Source organism: Polypterus senegalus, chromosome 10 (assembly GCF_016835505.1).
Source record: "Polypterus senegalus isolate Bchr_013 chromosome 10, ASM1683550v1, whole genome shotgun sequence".
NCBI classification, from domain to species: domain Eukaryota; kingdom Metazoa; phylum Chordata; class Cladistia; order Polypteriformes; family Polypteridae; genus Polypterus; species Polypterus senegalus.
Window position 1 is genome coordinate 36430164 of NC_053163.1, and position 17644 is coordinate 36447807.

The window sequence follows — 17644 nt, forward strand, 5'->3', positions numbered from 1 at the left end:
TTGAGAATGAGCAATATTTTTCCAGCATTGATGAGGGTGGAAGATGAGGAAAATCTGGAAGGTTCTGTTTAACAAAGTTCCTGATTTGAAGATAGTGAAAGAAATTTGTAGCTGGAATGTTAAATTTGGAATGTAATTGTTCATAGGAAGCAAAGACGTTGTCTATATAAAGATCTCTAAGTAAGTTAATTCCAAATTTTTTCCAGATATTAAAAACTGCATATGTTTGTGAAGGCTGAAAGAGGTGGTTCTCTTGCAGAGGTGCCACAGATAGAAGCTTCTCTGTCTTAAAATGCTTTCTACATTGGTTCCAGATTTTAAGTGAGTGGAGCACAATTGGGTTATTTGTATATTGCTGATAACGTGTGTTTATTGAAGCACAGAGCAAGGAATACAAAGAAGTACTGCAGGATTTTACTTCTATTGTGGTCCAAGCCTGTGTATGTTCTTCTATTTGTGTCCAGGTTCTTATTGCCTGTATGTTTGCTGCCCAGTAATAAAACTGGAAGTTAGGTAGAGCCATGCCGCCTTCTGCCTTTTGTCTTTGTAGGGTCGCTCTTTTGATGCGTGGATGTTTAGAATTCCAAATAAATGAGGTTATTGTTGAATCTAATTGCTTAAAGAATGATTTATTAATGTATATTGGTATGTTTTGAAATAAAAAAAGGAGCTTAGGAAGAATATTCATCTTAACAGTGTTAATTCTTCCAGCTAGTGTGAGATGAAGGGTTGACCATCTATGCAAGTCTTGTTTAATTTTTTCCATGCAGACGGCGAAATTTTGTTGATATAGAGCTTTATGTTTACTTGTGATGTTTACCCCGAGGTATTTAAACTGTTCTGCAATGATAAAAGGTAGGGTATCTAATCTAGTATTATATGCTTGAGAGTTCACTGGAAAGAGTACACTTTTATTCAGATTAATTCTGAAACCAGAGATCTTTTGAAATTCTGTGAGTGCTGCTAAGACTGCAGGCACAGAATTTTCTGGGTCCAAAATATACAGTACCATATCATCTGCATATAATGAGATTTTCTGTTCCAGTCCTTCTCTGCTAATCCCCTTTATCTGATCAGTATTTCGACAGTGTATATTTTGGTATTTAAATGAGGCTCAGCTCTTGATTATGTTTCATATTCCGGTTTATCTAAAAATAAAAACCAATCTGCCTTCTCTCTAGCATAGTTAGAACGTCCTTGGGTTCAGCCACAAGTATCATGGTAACCAAACCCAAGTGATACTCTCTTACCAACATTCTCTGGTGATGGATTTTTATAACTTGGTAATTGGTCACAACATTAGATGAGAAATTAATGATGCCACTAAATGAATCACATTCCATAAGGCATTTTCTACATTAGTAGATTCTAAACATTAACCATGCACACTGGAAGGACGGGTTTTAATAAACTGCTATTCAAATCATAGCTAAAACAAAACGATTTTTGTTTAAAAGAGCACAGCACATCGGCATAATTAAATTTCATGTCCACATCGAAGAAACAATACTACAATACAGAAGTGAGAATTTTCATTTGGGCCCACTAAGAAACAATATATATTTGCAGAGCTAGAATAAAAATTGCCATAATGAAATAACATTGACGAAGAGGACTATATACAGAACCTTAAAGAAGTGGTTTATTTCTGACAAATTTTCTGAAGAATCTCCATTGTTTCTATGCTGATTAACTGGGACAGCGCAACAAGATTTCTTTCATATACTGTAGTAAATGCCAAAAATAAAAATTATTATTTCCTTTAATAAATGCATAAAACCATCCCAACATAACTGAAATGTTTCTGTTCATAAATGTGTTAATGAAAAGGAAATAAGGTGTGCAGCACTTTAAAAAGTGACCACAAAGAAATTAAAGCAAAAAGAAAAACTTACAACATTGATGCTTTCAACAGATTCAGTGCATGCACCACATAATGAGGAAATTGCGAAGCACAACAGCATCAGTCCAAATGCAATCAGCAGGATGACAACTGGTAAATGAAGAAAAACAAGTTTAATAGAAGCATTGGCCATTTTTTAATTATAACACCAACAACATGACCAAATACTGTAATGTACTGCATTAACTTTCTGTTGTATCAATGCTTTTGGTATTTTTGAATAGTTATTTATGTTATTGTCACTTATGCTGTATTTGTTAATCATTAATTAATTGTGTTCTACTGTATATCCTTAAATGTAGATAGAGCTATTGCTTGTGAATTGGCAAGCCACCATGACGTCACTGCTGCTGGGTCCACACTGTCCCTATATTTTGAGGTTGGAGAGAAGGAACTAGCAGTAGTTCATTGGTTATTAATAAGTTTTGTCAACATTGCTTTTCATTTGTTATTTTTGCCTTACTGGAATCTTTGTTCTGTTGTTGGTTTTGACTTACTGGACTGCATTTTTTAACTTGTTTGCCTTTGTTTTACCTTTTAGGAACATCTTTTTTGCCCTTTAGTCATATTTTTTGTTAATAATTCCTCAGCTTATAAAGAATTCTGTCTGGATTGGTACTGTGAGCTACAGTGTTGTGGTTTTCTATCCCTTTTAACGCATTTTTGGACTTTCATTGCATTTTGAAGTTTCAAAACCAGTTCCCAATTTTGCCCAGTATAAGCAGAAGCCTGCAGGTGGTGATTGGGGGCTGGATGCCCAGGGTAAAACCATATTTGGTCAGGCTGGGAGGGTCCTAGCTTACTTTTTGAGACTTTTGAGGCCTCATATCCTTTTCGTCATGATTGAGACTCCACATCAAAACACCCAGAAATATGGCATTGTGGTTTACGGACCAATCAATGGATCAATGAGAGGTGGGTCTTCAATTCAAAAGCTAAATGTTGTTTCTACATGCTTCCCAGCCATTCGTGAGAGGATTTTCCTGAAGTGATTTAATTAACAATATTTCAGCAAAAATACCTGTGTTTGGAATGTGTTGAGCCTATGGATATCAGATATATGGGTTATGTAACACATGTAAATTGAATTTTTTTTCATGAAAGTTTGGATATTTTTTTGCTGTTTGTTCAGCATTGGTCCCCAATAAATCCCTCTATGTCAGGAACTTTGCTATCTCCATTCTCCAGAAAAACATGAGGCTATTTTTTTTCTTTTGCCTTTTCTCTTGGGTAACAGTTCAAAAAAATTTTTTTTTTGTGTGTGGAGTATTCCATTAAGATGCTTTTGTTTTGGTTGACACTCTACTCTATTAGCAGACCCATAACTTTGGCAATGTTAGTCAAACAGATCTAATTAATGGACTTTATCTACTAAGACAAGTTTTTGGAAATGAGAATATAGCTAAGCAAGTGCTGCAAATTTAACTGTAATTTTCTTTCAAACACCCACATGTTCTAATATAAAACCACACATACATAAGAATACCCTATTCCTAGAAAAAGGATATGAGAGAAAGCGAGCAAGACTTAAGGTTCCTCTTTGTGCCACAGGCTAACCTTTGAGCCTACAGGACTTACCAATTACAAATTGCTTAGTGTCTAGATTGACATCAAACAGTCCACGTGTCATTGAACTCAGCCTCAGCCATATACCCAGGCCGCTCAGGACAAGGCCAGCTACCTACAAAACAATGAAAGATGACTCATTACAGATGTCAATTTTTAAAATATTTACAAATTTGTTATTTGGATTTACATTACAAAATACTAATCTACTTCTTATACTTAGAAGTATAAAGTTTACACAAGGCACTGTAGTGTATTATAGTTATTGAGCAATTAGCAAGGTATTAGCACATTAAGAGTCAGAGCAATTTTGATGAGAATGGGACATTCAGCCCAAGTTTGCCAATCATATTCCCTCAGATTCTCCAAAAAAGTATTGAGTCGAGACCTGAAGGTCCCACTCTCTACCATACTACTTAGTAATCCACTCACCTAACTTAGCTTCTCAGTTTCTATATGTCTAACAATTTAAAATAAATAAATAAATAAAAATAAACAATTATCACATTGAGATTTGAAGGTACTTTGTACCACACTGTTTGTTAACTTATTTCATGTGCTTATTGTTATTTGTGTGAAGAAAATCTAACATTTATGGAACAGTTACTTTTAATAAAATTCCAAATATGCCCCTATGTTCTTGTTGAAATATTTATTTTAAAGTAACTGCATTTAAATTTCTGTTAGTTTATAATGAAAAGGTTCAACTTCTCCAGTCTCTCCTCATAACTAATACCTGTCACTCCTAGAATCATTCTAGTCACTTTTCTCTTGACTCTATCTAGTGCTATTGTGTCTTTTCTGTAATATGGAGACCATAACTGAACATGGTACACACCCAGTGAGGCCTCACTAATGCATTATATTACTTAAGCATAAACTCCCTAGACTTACAGTATACTTCACATGTTGTGATAATTAACCTAACATCCTATTAGCATTTGTGATTACTTCTGTACACTAACTGTGTGTAGAAAGAGACAAGTCCACTGTGATTCCCAAGTCCTTCTTTTAAAAGATAACTTCTAGTTCCTAGTTTCACATGTACTACCTTACTTTTACATACATTACATTTCATCTGCCACAAATAAGAACAAGTCTGTATATTATCCTGGTTCCTCTGTAACGATTCTGCAGATTCTCCTTATCAATACTTCGTCCAAGTCTAGCATCACCTGCAAACTTGACCAACTTGTTCAGATTCCTACCCTAACCATTTATATGCCTTAAAAAGAGCAGCAGAACCAGGGGAGATCTCTGAAAGACATCACTTTTGACACTGATTCTAATTGTGATTCTAATTCTAATTCTGAAAACGTTCCACACACCATAACCCTCTGTTCCTTGATGTTTCCAGCATATTAGTGAAACACAATCTTCCCCATCTGAAACCATGCTGATCATTTGCTAATATCCCTTTTGTTGGCATGTGATCCTTTTCTTAATAATTGCCTCTGTTAATTTACCTGTAACATATGTTAAGGGTACTGCCCTATAGTTGTTTCAATCAACCTAACCACCCTTTTTATATAATATTCGGTAGCTTCCAGTCCTTAGGAATTTCTCCTGTGTACAGAGATCAACATATAGTGTCCTCCATAATGTTTGAGATAAATACACAGTTTTCCTTGACTCATCCTTCTGCTCCAGGGTTGAAAATTACAAATCAAGCAATTCAGACATGATTAAAGTGCACATTGCAGACTTTAATGTAAGTGTAGTTGCATACATTTTGGTCACAACATGTGAAAGAGTCAACACTTTTTTGTACATGATCCCCCCATTTCATGGCTCCATAATGTTTTGGACACAGCAATATCAGGTATATTAAAGCAGTCATATTTAGCACTTTGTTGCACATCAATTGCATGCAAAGACTGCATGAAGTCTATTATTCATAGACATCACCATGTGCTGATCATCTTCTCTGGTGATGCTCTGCCAATCATCTAATGCAGTCATCTTCAACTCCTGCTTGTTTTGCGGGCTTGTCCCCTTAATTTTTCTATTCAGCACATGGAAGGCATGCTCAGTTGGATTTAAGTCAGGTGACTGGTTTGGCTATTCAAGAATTTTCCATCTCTTAGCTTTGAAAAACTCCTCTTTTGCCTTAGCAGTATGTTTGGGATCATTACCTTGTTGTAAGATGAAGCATCATCCAATGAGTTTGGAAGTACTTACTAAAACTTGAGCAGATCAGATGTTTCTATACACCTCAGAATTCATTGTGCAACAACCTTCAGCAGTTACTTTCTTCTTTTACTTGTTTAAGTCCGAACAAGTTTTAAAAATAATAATTTTAAATTAAAAAATTATTTCAAATTAATGTAAATCTTTCATTTCTGTCATTTGGTGCAAATGTGCAGTTTTTAATAAAAGGAAAGCAAGTTTTTTTTAATTCATCTGCTTGGTTGTAAATAAAAAAGATGTTTCTTTCCAAACCAAAAAGGAAGGTGGATGCTGAACACAGACAATTTCAAGAAAGATGGACATTACAGTATTTGTTTTGGAATTTAGTAGAAATGCCACCTGTATATGCAAAGAAAAAGTCGCTGTTTTGAAGGAATATAATCTCAAACGTCATTACTGGACTAAATACGGAGAACAGTATGATAAGTATCAGGGACAAGAGAGAGAAAATCTAGCTATGCAGCTACACAAAGGCCTGAAAATACAGCAAAGTCTTTTTTGCAAAGCAAAGAAGGATGCTGATGGTGCGATGGAAGCAAGTTATGTGGTAAGTGAGTTAATTGCTAAGGCAGGAAAGCTATTCACTGAAGGGCAGCTTCTTAAGGACTGTATGTTAAAAGTCGCTGAAATATTGTGTCCAGAAAAGACGGGCTTGTTCAAAAATATCTCCTTCTCAGCAAACACCGTGGCAGAACGAATAGGCGAGTTATCAAATGACATCAATGATCAGTTAAGTGAGAAAGATAAAGTTTTTCCTGCATACTCCATGGCACATGACGAAAACACAGACAAAACCGATAGTGCTCAACTAGTGAGTTTCATTAAGGGGTGCTAATTCCCATTTTGATGTGACTAAAGAGTTGTTAAGTTCATGTCCAATATATGGCTGCACCACAGCCAATGATATATACCAGCTTCTGTGTGACACGATTGAGCATTCTGGTTTGCCATGGAACAAACTGGTAGGCATCACTAAAGATGGAGCCCTGTCCATGATAGGCAAACATAATGGACTGGTAGAATTGCTTCAAAAAAAATTAGAAGAGGAAAAAGCTGGAACTTATTGACTTGCAGTGCAATAGTGAGCTAAAATCTAAGTTCAGAGAAGTACAGGGAAAAGCAGACTTGACTGAACAGTTTCTGAGAGAATTACCTCCATCCTTTCCAGAGCTGTCCAAAGTGTTCAGTCAGGTAATATGTCTTTTTTTAAGCACATATCTATGTGAGAAACATTTCTCATCTATGAACTTTAATAAATGCAAGTACAGGTGTAGGTTTACTGATGCTAATCTTGAAGCTTTACTCAGAGATTCCACCATAAACTCCATTAGGGCAAATGTGGCAAGGCTGTGTGAGCTAAAATGCTTCCAGGTTTTTGGGCAGAAATAGAATATAAGTTCAAATGTATTCAGGTATTGCATGTGTGCAGCTAATGCAAAGTTTTGTTAATTTCATGTAGCCCCTGTATGGCATGACAATACCAGTAGTGGCTCTAAGCCAATTTGAGTTTAAGACCCCTGGTTTAAATAATCACTTTGAGGCAACCTTTAAAGGTATGCTAGAAAGAAATTGAGGAAAAAACACAGGAAAATGCGTCTAAGTTTGAGAATAAACCGAGAGCACTTGGCGCTCAGTTGGAAGATGTTAAGCAAACGCTCAAGGCTCAAATTGAAAAAGCTGAACAACTGGCAACTACCGCTAACAGAAAAGCAACAGCTACAGATTCCAAACGCAAAGTACTCGGAGACACACATGCTGAACTGGAAGATGGATGGAGAAAGAATAATATTAGAATCGAAGGTCTCCCTGAGAATCGTGAAAGTCCAAACCCAGTAAAATTTGTAGCTGAACTGCTCTCTAAAATAATTGGAGAGGACTTCAAATTAGACACCGAGATAGCAGCAGCTTACCACATACAGGGATCAAATATCTGTAAACCAAGGATGATTATCGTGCATTTTACAAAATTACAGAAAGAAGAGATTATATTTGAAAATAGCCACATTCGTTTTTTTCCCTAATTTCTCATCCTCAACAGCTTCTAAATATGCCACATTTTACAACATTAAACAGTTCTTACGGAAAGCAGAGATCAGATACAGCCTGTTGTATCCTTCCAAACTTAAAATGGACATTCAAGGCAAGCTCTACATTCTTACTTCTACGGAGAAAGCAGAAAAAGACCTAAAAAAACTGATCCCGACACCTTTTTGAAATACATTAATTATTCCATCCATCTCTCCATCCAGGATCGCGACAGTCCCAGCAAGCATACAGCGCAAGGCAGGACAAACCCCTGAACGGGGCACCAGCTCATCACTACCACTGTATCACCATGTCCACACAAGTAATTATTAACAGTATACATTATTTAAATGAGGTTAAAAATGTATCTGTATAATGTAATATACATACTTTAATGCATCTCATCTTAAAAAAGATATCAAGAGCTCCAAGATGATAGCTCTTGGAAATCTAAATCGACTTAGAAGCCAGTTGTCATCATCTGTAAACATGCACTCTCTTCTAATGAATTGAATTGAATTACTTTATTGTTATTGTATGGTACATTTAGATTCAATATGCTAATCCTCCATTAACTTAAAATAACAACTACAATAATAATAATAATACAATGAAAAATATACAATATGAAAGCATAAGTATAATATACATGTACATATAGTGTACATAGTGCAAATGGGTCATAAAGTGGCTCAGGCTGTGCAATATTACAAATGTAGTGCAGGTTTACATTGAGGTAATTATAATTCTAAGTACAAACAGTTCTACCGGGAACACTTGATGGACTGATGGAGTGCATTTACAGCTCTTGAGATGAAACTGTCTCTGAACCTCGAGCTTTGTACAGGAAAAGCTCTGAAGCATTTCCCGAATGAGAGAAGTTCAAATAGACTGTACGCATGGGCTTAGGCAATGTGTGCTATAAATGTTCTCTGGGTTAAATGCTGTATCCTAATAATCCTCTAAACTTTGGAAACAGCCTGCAGTAGAGCTTTCCGATCAGCTGTTGTACAGCTGCGATTCCACACTCAGATACAGTGGGTTAAAATACTCTAAGTGGTGCACTGAGTGTAACAACAATAAAGCAGCTACGGTATCTGGAGTAGCTTGTCCATCCAATGGACTATTATATTGTCACAGGCTGATTGCAATCAGATGCCTTATATTTATAAACGATATTCGGTTAATTTCAGTGTGATTGATAAAGCCGCATCAGAGATGTGAAACTAAAAAAGAATGAGAAGCTACACAGGAACAGTAGCACTGCTTTGACGCTGGGTGCCGCCATTTTGCAAAACTAAGTGGAAACTTGCATACGCACAGGGTAACACTGCTGTGCGTGGCTTTATGACAAGTGTAGTTTTTATACATATCAAAGTGAATGTGGAAACAGGCGTATGCAACATTTTTGTGCTTGCACACTGTTTATACATGAGGCCCCAAGTCATGTCATTTGCAGCAATGCTCTGATGAATCTGCACTTATGGGGTATATTGATAAAGCGGATGAGACAGAGTACAGGAGTCAGGTACAGAACTTTGTTTCTTGGTACAAATAGAATTGTTTGCATCTAAAAATCAGTAAACCCAAGGAACTGGTTACTGACTTTCACTGCACTAAATAGCATCTGTCTCACTATTCAGGGAGTGGATGTACAGGTGGTCCACTCCCAACAAGTACTTAGGAGTCTACATCAGTGACAGGTTGGAATGGTCTCATAAGACAAAGGAACTATATAAGAAAGGGCAGATCAAAATCTTTTCCTTAGGAAACTGTGTTCCTTTAATGTGGGTGATGACATCCTTTATATATTCTATAATTATGTGATGGCCAGTGCGATTTTCTACGCTGTGCTGTGCTGTTCTGATAACATCACTTCAAGAGAGGCCCCTTTTAACTGATGATAGACCATCATACTCTGCATTCCCATTCTGCAAATGCGGAACCATATCTCGACAATGTGGTCATATTATATTATGTGATATCATCTACTGTTACTGTTCCGCTCTGTACTTGAAATATTTTTATTTTACTGTTATATTGTATTGAGGATTACTTGTTCTGTGTATTGCATTGTATTGTATTGACTCCCGTCTCTTTGACACCCACTGCACACCCCAACCTACCTGGAAAGGGGTCTCTCTTTGAACTGCCTTTCCCAAGGGTTCTTAAATTTTTCCCTACTAGGGATTTTTTTTTTTGGGGGTTTCCTTGTCTTCTTGAGTCAAGGCTGGGGGGACTGTCAAGAGGCAGGGCCTGTTAAAGCCCATTGCAGTACTTCTTGTGTGATTTTGGGCTATAATAATAATAATAATAAGTTTTATTTATGTAGTGCCTTTCATACACTCAAGGACACTTTACAATTCAATAGAAGACAGTAGAAATTACATACATGAAGAATAATACTTATTGAGGAGATGTGTTTTTAACTGATGTTTGAAATTAATAATAGACTTTTCAATGTGAAGGCTGAGAGGGAGAGAATTCCAAGTTTTAGGGGCTATCACTCTGAAAGCTCTGCCACCCATAGTTATTAACCTGTATTTACAGTAGGTAAAGTGAGTAACTTGGCGTCCAATGAGCATAATGCACGGGCAGGAATGTAAGGAAGCAGCAGCTCAGACAGATAATAAAGGGCTAAACCAAGAAGGGCTTTAAAAGTGAGAAGGATAATTTTATATTTGATTCTTGAAGAAACCAGTAACCAATGTAACTCATAGAGGACAGGAGTGATGTGAGCAGATTTTTTAGTGTGTGTAAGTAAACGAGCAGCAGAATTCTGAACATATTGTAATCTGTTGATATATTTAGTCGGGAGGTCATAAAACAAAGCATTGCAATAGTCCAGACGGGTAGTGATGAAAGCATGAATGAGTGACTCAGTATCTTTCATACTGCGGAAAGAATGCAGATGAACAATGTTGCGAAGATGAAAAAAGGCTATCTGTACTATTGAGCTGATGTGTGATTGAAAAGTAAGAATCAAAGATGACACCCAAATTATGGAACTGATGTTGAGGGTTTAACCAGAATCCTATCAATGTCAATTTTTAGCGCACGAAGGGTAGAGAGGACAGATTTGGTGCCAACTAATAAGATTTCTGTTTTATCAGGATTGAGTTGTAAAAAAGTATCCGTCACCCAATGACTGATTTCCTGAATACAAATAGTCAGTGCAACAGGTGAAGATGTTGTATTTCAAAAATAACCATATTGTCTTTTCTGTAATAACTAGAGAGCTCACCTCGCCCACATGCGTGCGGTGCTTTACAGTTTGCGGCTGGCGGGATTGACGGCTAACCCTTAGAAAAGCAGGCTGGTTATGTCGGATATTTCATGGGGAGGGGTCTACTCCAGCTTCAGATACAAAACGTGGGAGAGGTGCTTGTATATCCAAGTGCCGCAACACAGAGGCATTACTCTTAACAGCTGCTGGTGTCTGTGTGGCACCATTGCGTTATTAGTTGGGCGGCATTGAGTTTAATTATTCGAGAATATGTAAGCATTTCTATAGATTTAAAACAGCACCATCTAAGAAGTTGCAGGACAGACAACTACTTTAGCGCAATCCAGGTCCTCGTTCGGACTAAAACAAAATACATGTTTAATCTATTTGATATACACATCCTCATCCTTCCCGGCCCACATATTTATGTAACTAATTATTTTTCTGAAATTACAGTTATAAAACTATTCCTTTCTTCGTCCACCTTCGTTAATTTCTTAGAAAGTCGAAACCCTTCATCAGTTCACTTGCAGCCTGTAAAATTGCGACATCGAACTGGCCATCTCCTGCTCTCGTAACTGAGTTTTTCGAGCACTTTTTTCAGTACTTCTGTTGCAAGGATTAAACGAATGAAACAAACAAACACTTTTACTTTAAAGTGATAAAATAAATAAAACATATGGTTTTAAATCGTGCTGTATTTTTTTTCTGTCACTAGAGCATACAAGTTTATTTTCCGGGCGCTTTCCATAGAAACACGTAAAAATAAAATGTGGAATGGTCGATCATTCTGGTACTCACCCCATAAATGAGACTTAGAATAATACAGACGCATTTGCAAAACTGCCCACAGGAATCCAGCGCCATGCTCTTTGCAGACTGTCCTGAAACTTCACACTCACAGTGATAATGTGAATCCCGTACAAAACAACAGTAAGAAGTTACGGAATGCTGTCCCGGACGAACTCGCCTTCAAATGCTCCGTCTGCCCCTTTTCGCCGAGATTTTCTCAATCTGACTCTGACGCACATTTTTAGGTTTCGTTTTATCATTTTTACACGAGGACGTTGAGGGCTGCCAGGGTGGTCATGACAGTGCACGCTTTTCTGACGCTGCGGATTGAGAAATTGTTTTTGGGCAAAGAGACAATTAACCTTGAGGGGGTTGACAAAATACATCAAGCGGTACACAAAAGTTGTGTAGTTTAAATAAGGTGTGCAATTGAGGAATTCGGGGGCACCTGTTCAGATAGCAAGTGCCGTTTTACAGCAATGTTAAATGTAAAGAATGCCTAGTTATATAATGCGATCAAATGAGTATAGACAAGTACAAATATTGGATTGACACGTTGCACGCAGCTTTCAAAACGCATACACTTACAACTGATACAGGTTCAACAGCTCTAAAGTTTTGTTTCAGACTTGCATTTTATTTTTGAAGTTACGGCTGACTGTCTCTTTTTTTTTTTTCTTTCTCTTGGCTGTAGTGACGCACTTCACGTCCGGTCGAAGCTCTTCCGTTAGAACAGTGTGAGTGTGCCTGAGTGGCCCGAGGCAACCGGACTTGAGAACAGCAAAAATTACACAGAGCCCAATATACAACAACACTATAGCGCTTTTATTCACAACTCTTCTGAAACAGTGAGAGAAAATGAAATGTGCACCCACTTCTGGACTCTTTTTTTAATTCAGTAGTGTATGCGTGATCATTCACAGTCACTGTAGCAACAATTACAAGTCTTACACTAGTAGAGCGGTTAGTTTAATGGGTGCACAGCACCAATCCTTGAACCCATATGTATAGAGACACAGTACAGTCACAGTGCAAATGACACAGAGTACAAAAGTAAAGCAGCTACTTCAGTATAAATTCACGTTTAAGCTAAATACTAAGAAAATACTTTAATCACCAAAACAATAAAATAGCAAAATCTTGAAAAGCAAGAACAAGAAAAATAATTAATTTCACACACACGTGCTACATTTTAATTAAAGTTAGCAAACTTATTTTGCTAAAAAAAAAAAAAAAAGGCAGAGACTTGGAAATGATAGTTTCTATAAGAAAGGCAGGAAGTGGTTGAGATGAACTGCTGAAGTTAAGGTGGGCCTCAGGGTCCCATAATGGAGACATTGATTCTGAGTTTTTGATGTCATTTTATAGTCTTAACTGGAAGTGAGACAGCTTCGGCCTTAATTTCCTATTTCCCCAAGAGTTATTGCCATGCAGCCTATTATTACGTTGGTAGTTATAAATATAAAGATTAAAAGGATAGATTAGGTATAGATCAAGCCTGCTCTCTTTCTCTCCCCCCTTAACCCCCCACCCTCCCTTTTTGCCTCCCCACGTGAGGCTAGAACCCACTTCATACAGTCCCAGTCCTCTGACATACCCAGAGACAGAGCACGTCCAAAGCAAAACAAGCCCCCACGCAGCGGAGTTTTAGGTTTAAAAAATAGACATATCTATTACCAATATAGTCTAAATAACTGTGCACTTAGAATATATATAATCTTCAGCAATCTTAGTGTATTAAGATAATACACCCGGATAATAAACCCAGGGAATGGTGTTAGAAAGTGGTCCAGAATAAGCATAATAAGTCTTAATGCAATAACAGCAATAACAATAAACCAAGGGTATGATGTTGAACAGTCTCGTTTAGGGTAGAGAGAAAATAATTAGATAATAAAAAAAAAAAAGAAAAAGTAATTAAGCACAATAAAACATAAACAGATAGCACCCAATTAATAATGAGTGAGAATGAGAATTTATGATGATAAAAACCCGTATTTTAAACAAATAGATCAGACAGTAGATTATTAATCCTTGCCATATCATTAACGGCTATGACTCATTATTATGTATCAGAATAGTCCAGATCAGCTTTCTTAATTCCTTTTCTGCTTCTTCCTTGCTAGCGAAGACATAGAATTGACCATGCAATTCCACTTTTAGTTTGGCCGGATACAAGAGGCTGTATTTGACGTTGGCTTGCCGTAACCGCTGTTTAATGTTGTAGAAGGCTGCACGTTTAGTAGCTGTTGCTGGAGAGAAGTCAGGGAAGATACGAATGTGGTTATTTTCATATATAATCTCTTGCTTGTGTCTGAGGAGTGCCATCACCTTTAGCTTAAATGATAATCTTTCAAAGTGAATAATAAAAGATCTAGGTCTAACGGTATTTGATCCGCGTATGCAATAAGCCACTGTTATCTCAGAATCTGCTTTAATGTCCTCCCCAATTATTTTAGAAAAAAGTTCAGCTGCAAATTTCACAGGGTTTGGACTTTCTTGATTCTCAGGCAGACTTTCAATTCTGACATTATTCTTTCTGCTTCCATCTTCCAAAGCAGCCAGTCTGTCTCCGAGTTTTTTGCATTCGTAGCTGACATTTACTGCCTTTTCTTCGGCAGTGGCAGCTAAATTTTCGGCTAATTCAATCCAAGTCGTGAATGTCTCCTTGACATCCTCCAGTTGATCAGCAAGCGTGCTCAGTTTAATCGAGTTTTCCTGAATGTGCTCTTCAATTTTACCCAGCATCTGTCGCAGCTCCTGTTGCAGCCCCTGTTGCAGCCTTTCATTTGCCTGTTGCAGCTCCTGTCGCAGTTTCTCACTTGCCTTTACCATTGCCTTCTCATTTGCCTTCTCGCTTTTCTTTATATCTTGAATGAGATCTTTGAACATCACCTTCAGTTCAGACAGTTCAATTGTGCTTTCTTGCACCGTAGGTGAAGCAGCAGGCTCTATTGTAGCCGGTGTCCCCGGTGTTCCTGGCTCGCGTGGAGTAATTGAAACCGCGAACTGCATGGCCTTTTCCAGTTTCAGGTGATCTTCTCCAATCAGCGAGCTATCAAGACTTGCACTCACGATCGTACATTCACTCCCCTTTTCGCTATCAGCCGGCGATGTTGTAGTAGACCATGGTCCCGAGGAGTCTGTACTTTTGCCCATCTGATCCAGGTCCGTCTTTGAAAGGCTGTATCTTGAACTAGGGCTTGCTGATCTTTGCTTGGTTGCAGCTTTAGTTGTCGGTTCTTTCGGATCCCCCTTTTTGTTGGCCATGTTTATATATGCTTACATATACTGTAGCAGGGCTCCTCAGGTTGAATAAATACAGGATATCTCAGGATAATAAGCAGATCATATGAAAAATAACACCGCTGCTAGCGGTGTTCCACTTCAGACGTCCATCTCTCACAACGGACGAGACCAAACCTCGTCGAGGTAATTATAATTCTAAATACAAACAGTTCTACCGGGAGCACTTGATGGCCTGACTGAGTGCATTTACAGCTCTTGGGATGAAACTGTTTCTGAACCTTGAGCTTTGTGCAGGAAAGGCTCTGAAGCATTTGCCGAATGAGAGAAGTTCAAATAGACTCTGCACATGGCTGAGGCAATGTGTGTTATAAATGTTCTCTGGGGTAAATGCTGTATCCTAATAATCTTCTAAACTTTGGAAACAGCCTGCAGTAGAGCCTTCCGATCAGCTGTTGTACAACTGCAATTCCACACTCAGATACAGTGGGTTAAAATACTCTGAGTGGTGCACTTAGAGAAAAAATAATAAAGCAGCTACGGTATTTGGAATAGCTTGTCCATCCCATGGACCATTATATTGTCACAGGTTGATTACAATCAGATGCCTTATATTTATAAACGATAATCGGTTAATTTCAGTGTATTTGATAATGCCGCATCAGAGATGTGAAACTAAAAAAGAATGAGAAGCTACACAGAACAGTAGCACTGCTTTGACGCTGGGTGCCGCCATTTTGCAAAACTGAGTGGAAACTTGCATACGTATAGGGTAACACTGTGCGTGGCTTTACGCCAAGTTTAGTTTTTATACATATCGAAGTGAATGTGGAAACAGGCGTATGCAACATTTTTGTGCCTGCACACTGTTTATACATGAGGCCCAAAGTCATGTCATTTGCAGCAATGCTCTGATGAATCTGCACTTATCGGGTATATTGATAAAGCGGATGAGACAGAGTACAGGAGTCAGGTACAGAACTTTGTTTCTTGGTGCAAATAGAATTGTTTGCATGTAAAAATCAGTAAAGCCAAGGAACTGGTTACTGACTTTCACTGCACCAAACAGCATCTGTCTCACTATTCAGGGAGTGGATGTACAGGTGGTCCACTCCCAACAAGTACTTAGGTGTCTGCATCAGTGACAGGTTGGAATGGTCTCATATAACAAAGGGACTATATTAGAAAGGGCAGATCAAAATCTTTTTCCTTGGAAACTGTGTTCCTTTAATGTGGGTGATGACATCCTTTATATATTCTATAATTATGTGATGGCCAGTGCGATTTTCTACGCTGTGCTGTACTGATAACATCACTTCAAGAGAGGCCCCTTTTAACTGATGATAGACCATACTCTGCATTCCCATTCCGCAAACGCGGAACCATATCTCGACAATGTGGTCATATCATATTATGTGATATCATCTACTGTTAAATTCCGATATGTACTTGTAATATTTTTATTTTACTGTTATATTGTATTGAGGATTACTTGTTCTGTGTATTGTATTGTATTGACTCCCTTCTCTTTGACACCCACTGCACACCCCAACCTACCTGGAAAGGGGTCTCTCTTTGAACTGCCTTTCCCAAAGTTTCTTAAATTTTTTCTCTACTAGGGATTTTTTTTCGTGGTGGGGGGGGAGTTTTTCCTTGAGGCAGGGCCTGTTAAAGCCCATTGCAGCACTTCTTGTGTGATTTTGGGCTATAATAATAATAATAATAATAATAATAAGTTTTATTTATGTAGTGCCTTTCATACACTCAAGGACACTTTACAATTCAATAGAAGACAGTAGAAATTACATACATGAAGAATAATACTCATTGAGGAGATGGGTTTTTAACAGATGTTTGAAATTAATAATAGACTTTTCAATGTGAAGGCTGAGGGAGAGAATTCCAAGTTTTAGGGGCTATCACTCTGAAAGCTCTGCCACCCATAGTTATTAACCTGTATTTACAGTAGGTAAAGTGAGTAACTTGGCGTCCAATGAACATAATGCACGGGCAGGAGTGTAAGGAAGCAGCAGCTCAGACAGATAATGAGGGGCTAAACCAAGAAGGGCCTTAAAAGTGAGAAGGATAATTTTATATTTGATTCTCGAAGAAGCCAGTAACCAATGTAACTCATAGAGGACAGGAGTGATGTGAGCAGATTTTTTAGTGTGTGTAAGTAAACGAGCAGCAGAATTCTGAACATATTGTAATCTGTTGATATATTTAGTCGGGAGGTCATAAAACAAAGCATTGCAATAGTCCAGACGGGTAGCGAAGAAAGCATGAATGAGTGACTCAGTATCTTTCACACTAAGGAAAGAATGCAGATGAACAATGTTGCGAAGATGAAAAAAGGCTGTCTGTACTATTGAGCTGATGTGTGATTGAAAAGTAAGAATCAAAGATGACACCCAAATTATGGAACTGATGCTGAGGGTTTAACCAGGATCCTATCAATGTCAATTTTAAGCCCACAAAGGGTAGAGAGGACAGATTTGGTGCCAACTAATAAGATTTCTGTTTTATCAGGATTGAGTTGTAAAAAATTATCCGTCATCCAATGACTGATTTCCTGAATACAATCAGTCAGTGCAACAGGTTAAGATGTTGTATTTCAAAAATAACCATATTGTATTTTCTGTAATAACTAGAGAGCTCACCTCGCCCACATGCGTGCGGTGCTTTACAGTTTGCGG

At 37.8% G+C, this 17644-nt stretch overlaps 1 protein-coding gene across 1 annotated transcript in view; it reads right to left on the minus strand.

Annotated features, from left to right (window-relative positions):
- LOC120537075 (CD9 antigen-like) overlaps nt 1-11977 on the minus strand; it is a 67435-nt gene extending 55458 nt beyond the window's left edge. Inside the window, exons 1-3 of the mRNA XM_039765712.1 lie at nt 11712-11977; nt 3482-3584; nt 1896-1993 (exon numbers count right to left, since the gene is read on the minus strand). Coding sequence (XP_039621646.1) covers nt 1896-1993; nt 3482-3584; nt 11712-11777 — 267 coding nt within the window. The 5' untranslated portion in view covers nt 11778-11977. The remainder of the gene's footprint in view (nt 1-1895; nt 1994-3481; nt 3585-11711) is intronic.
- Nucleotides 11978-17644: the final 5667 nt, after the last annotated feature.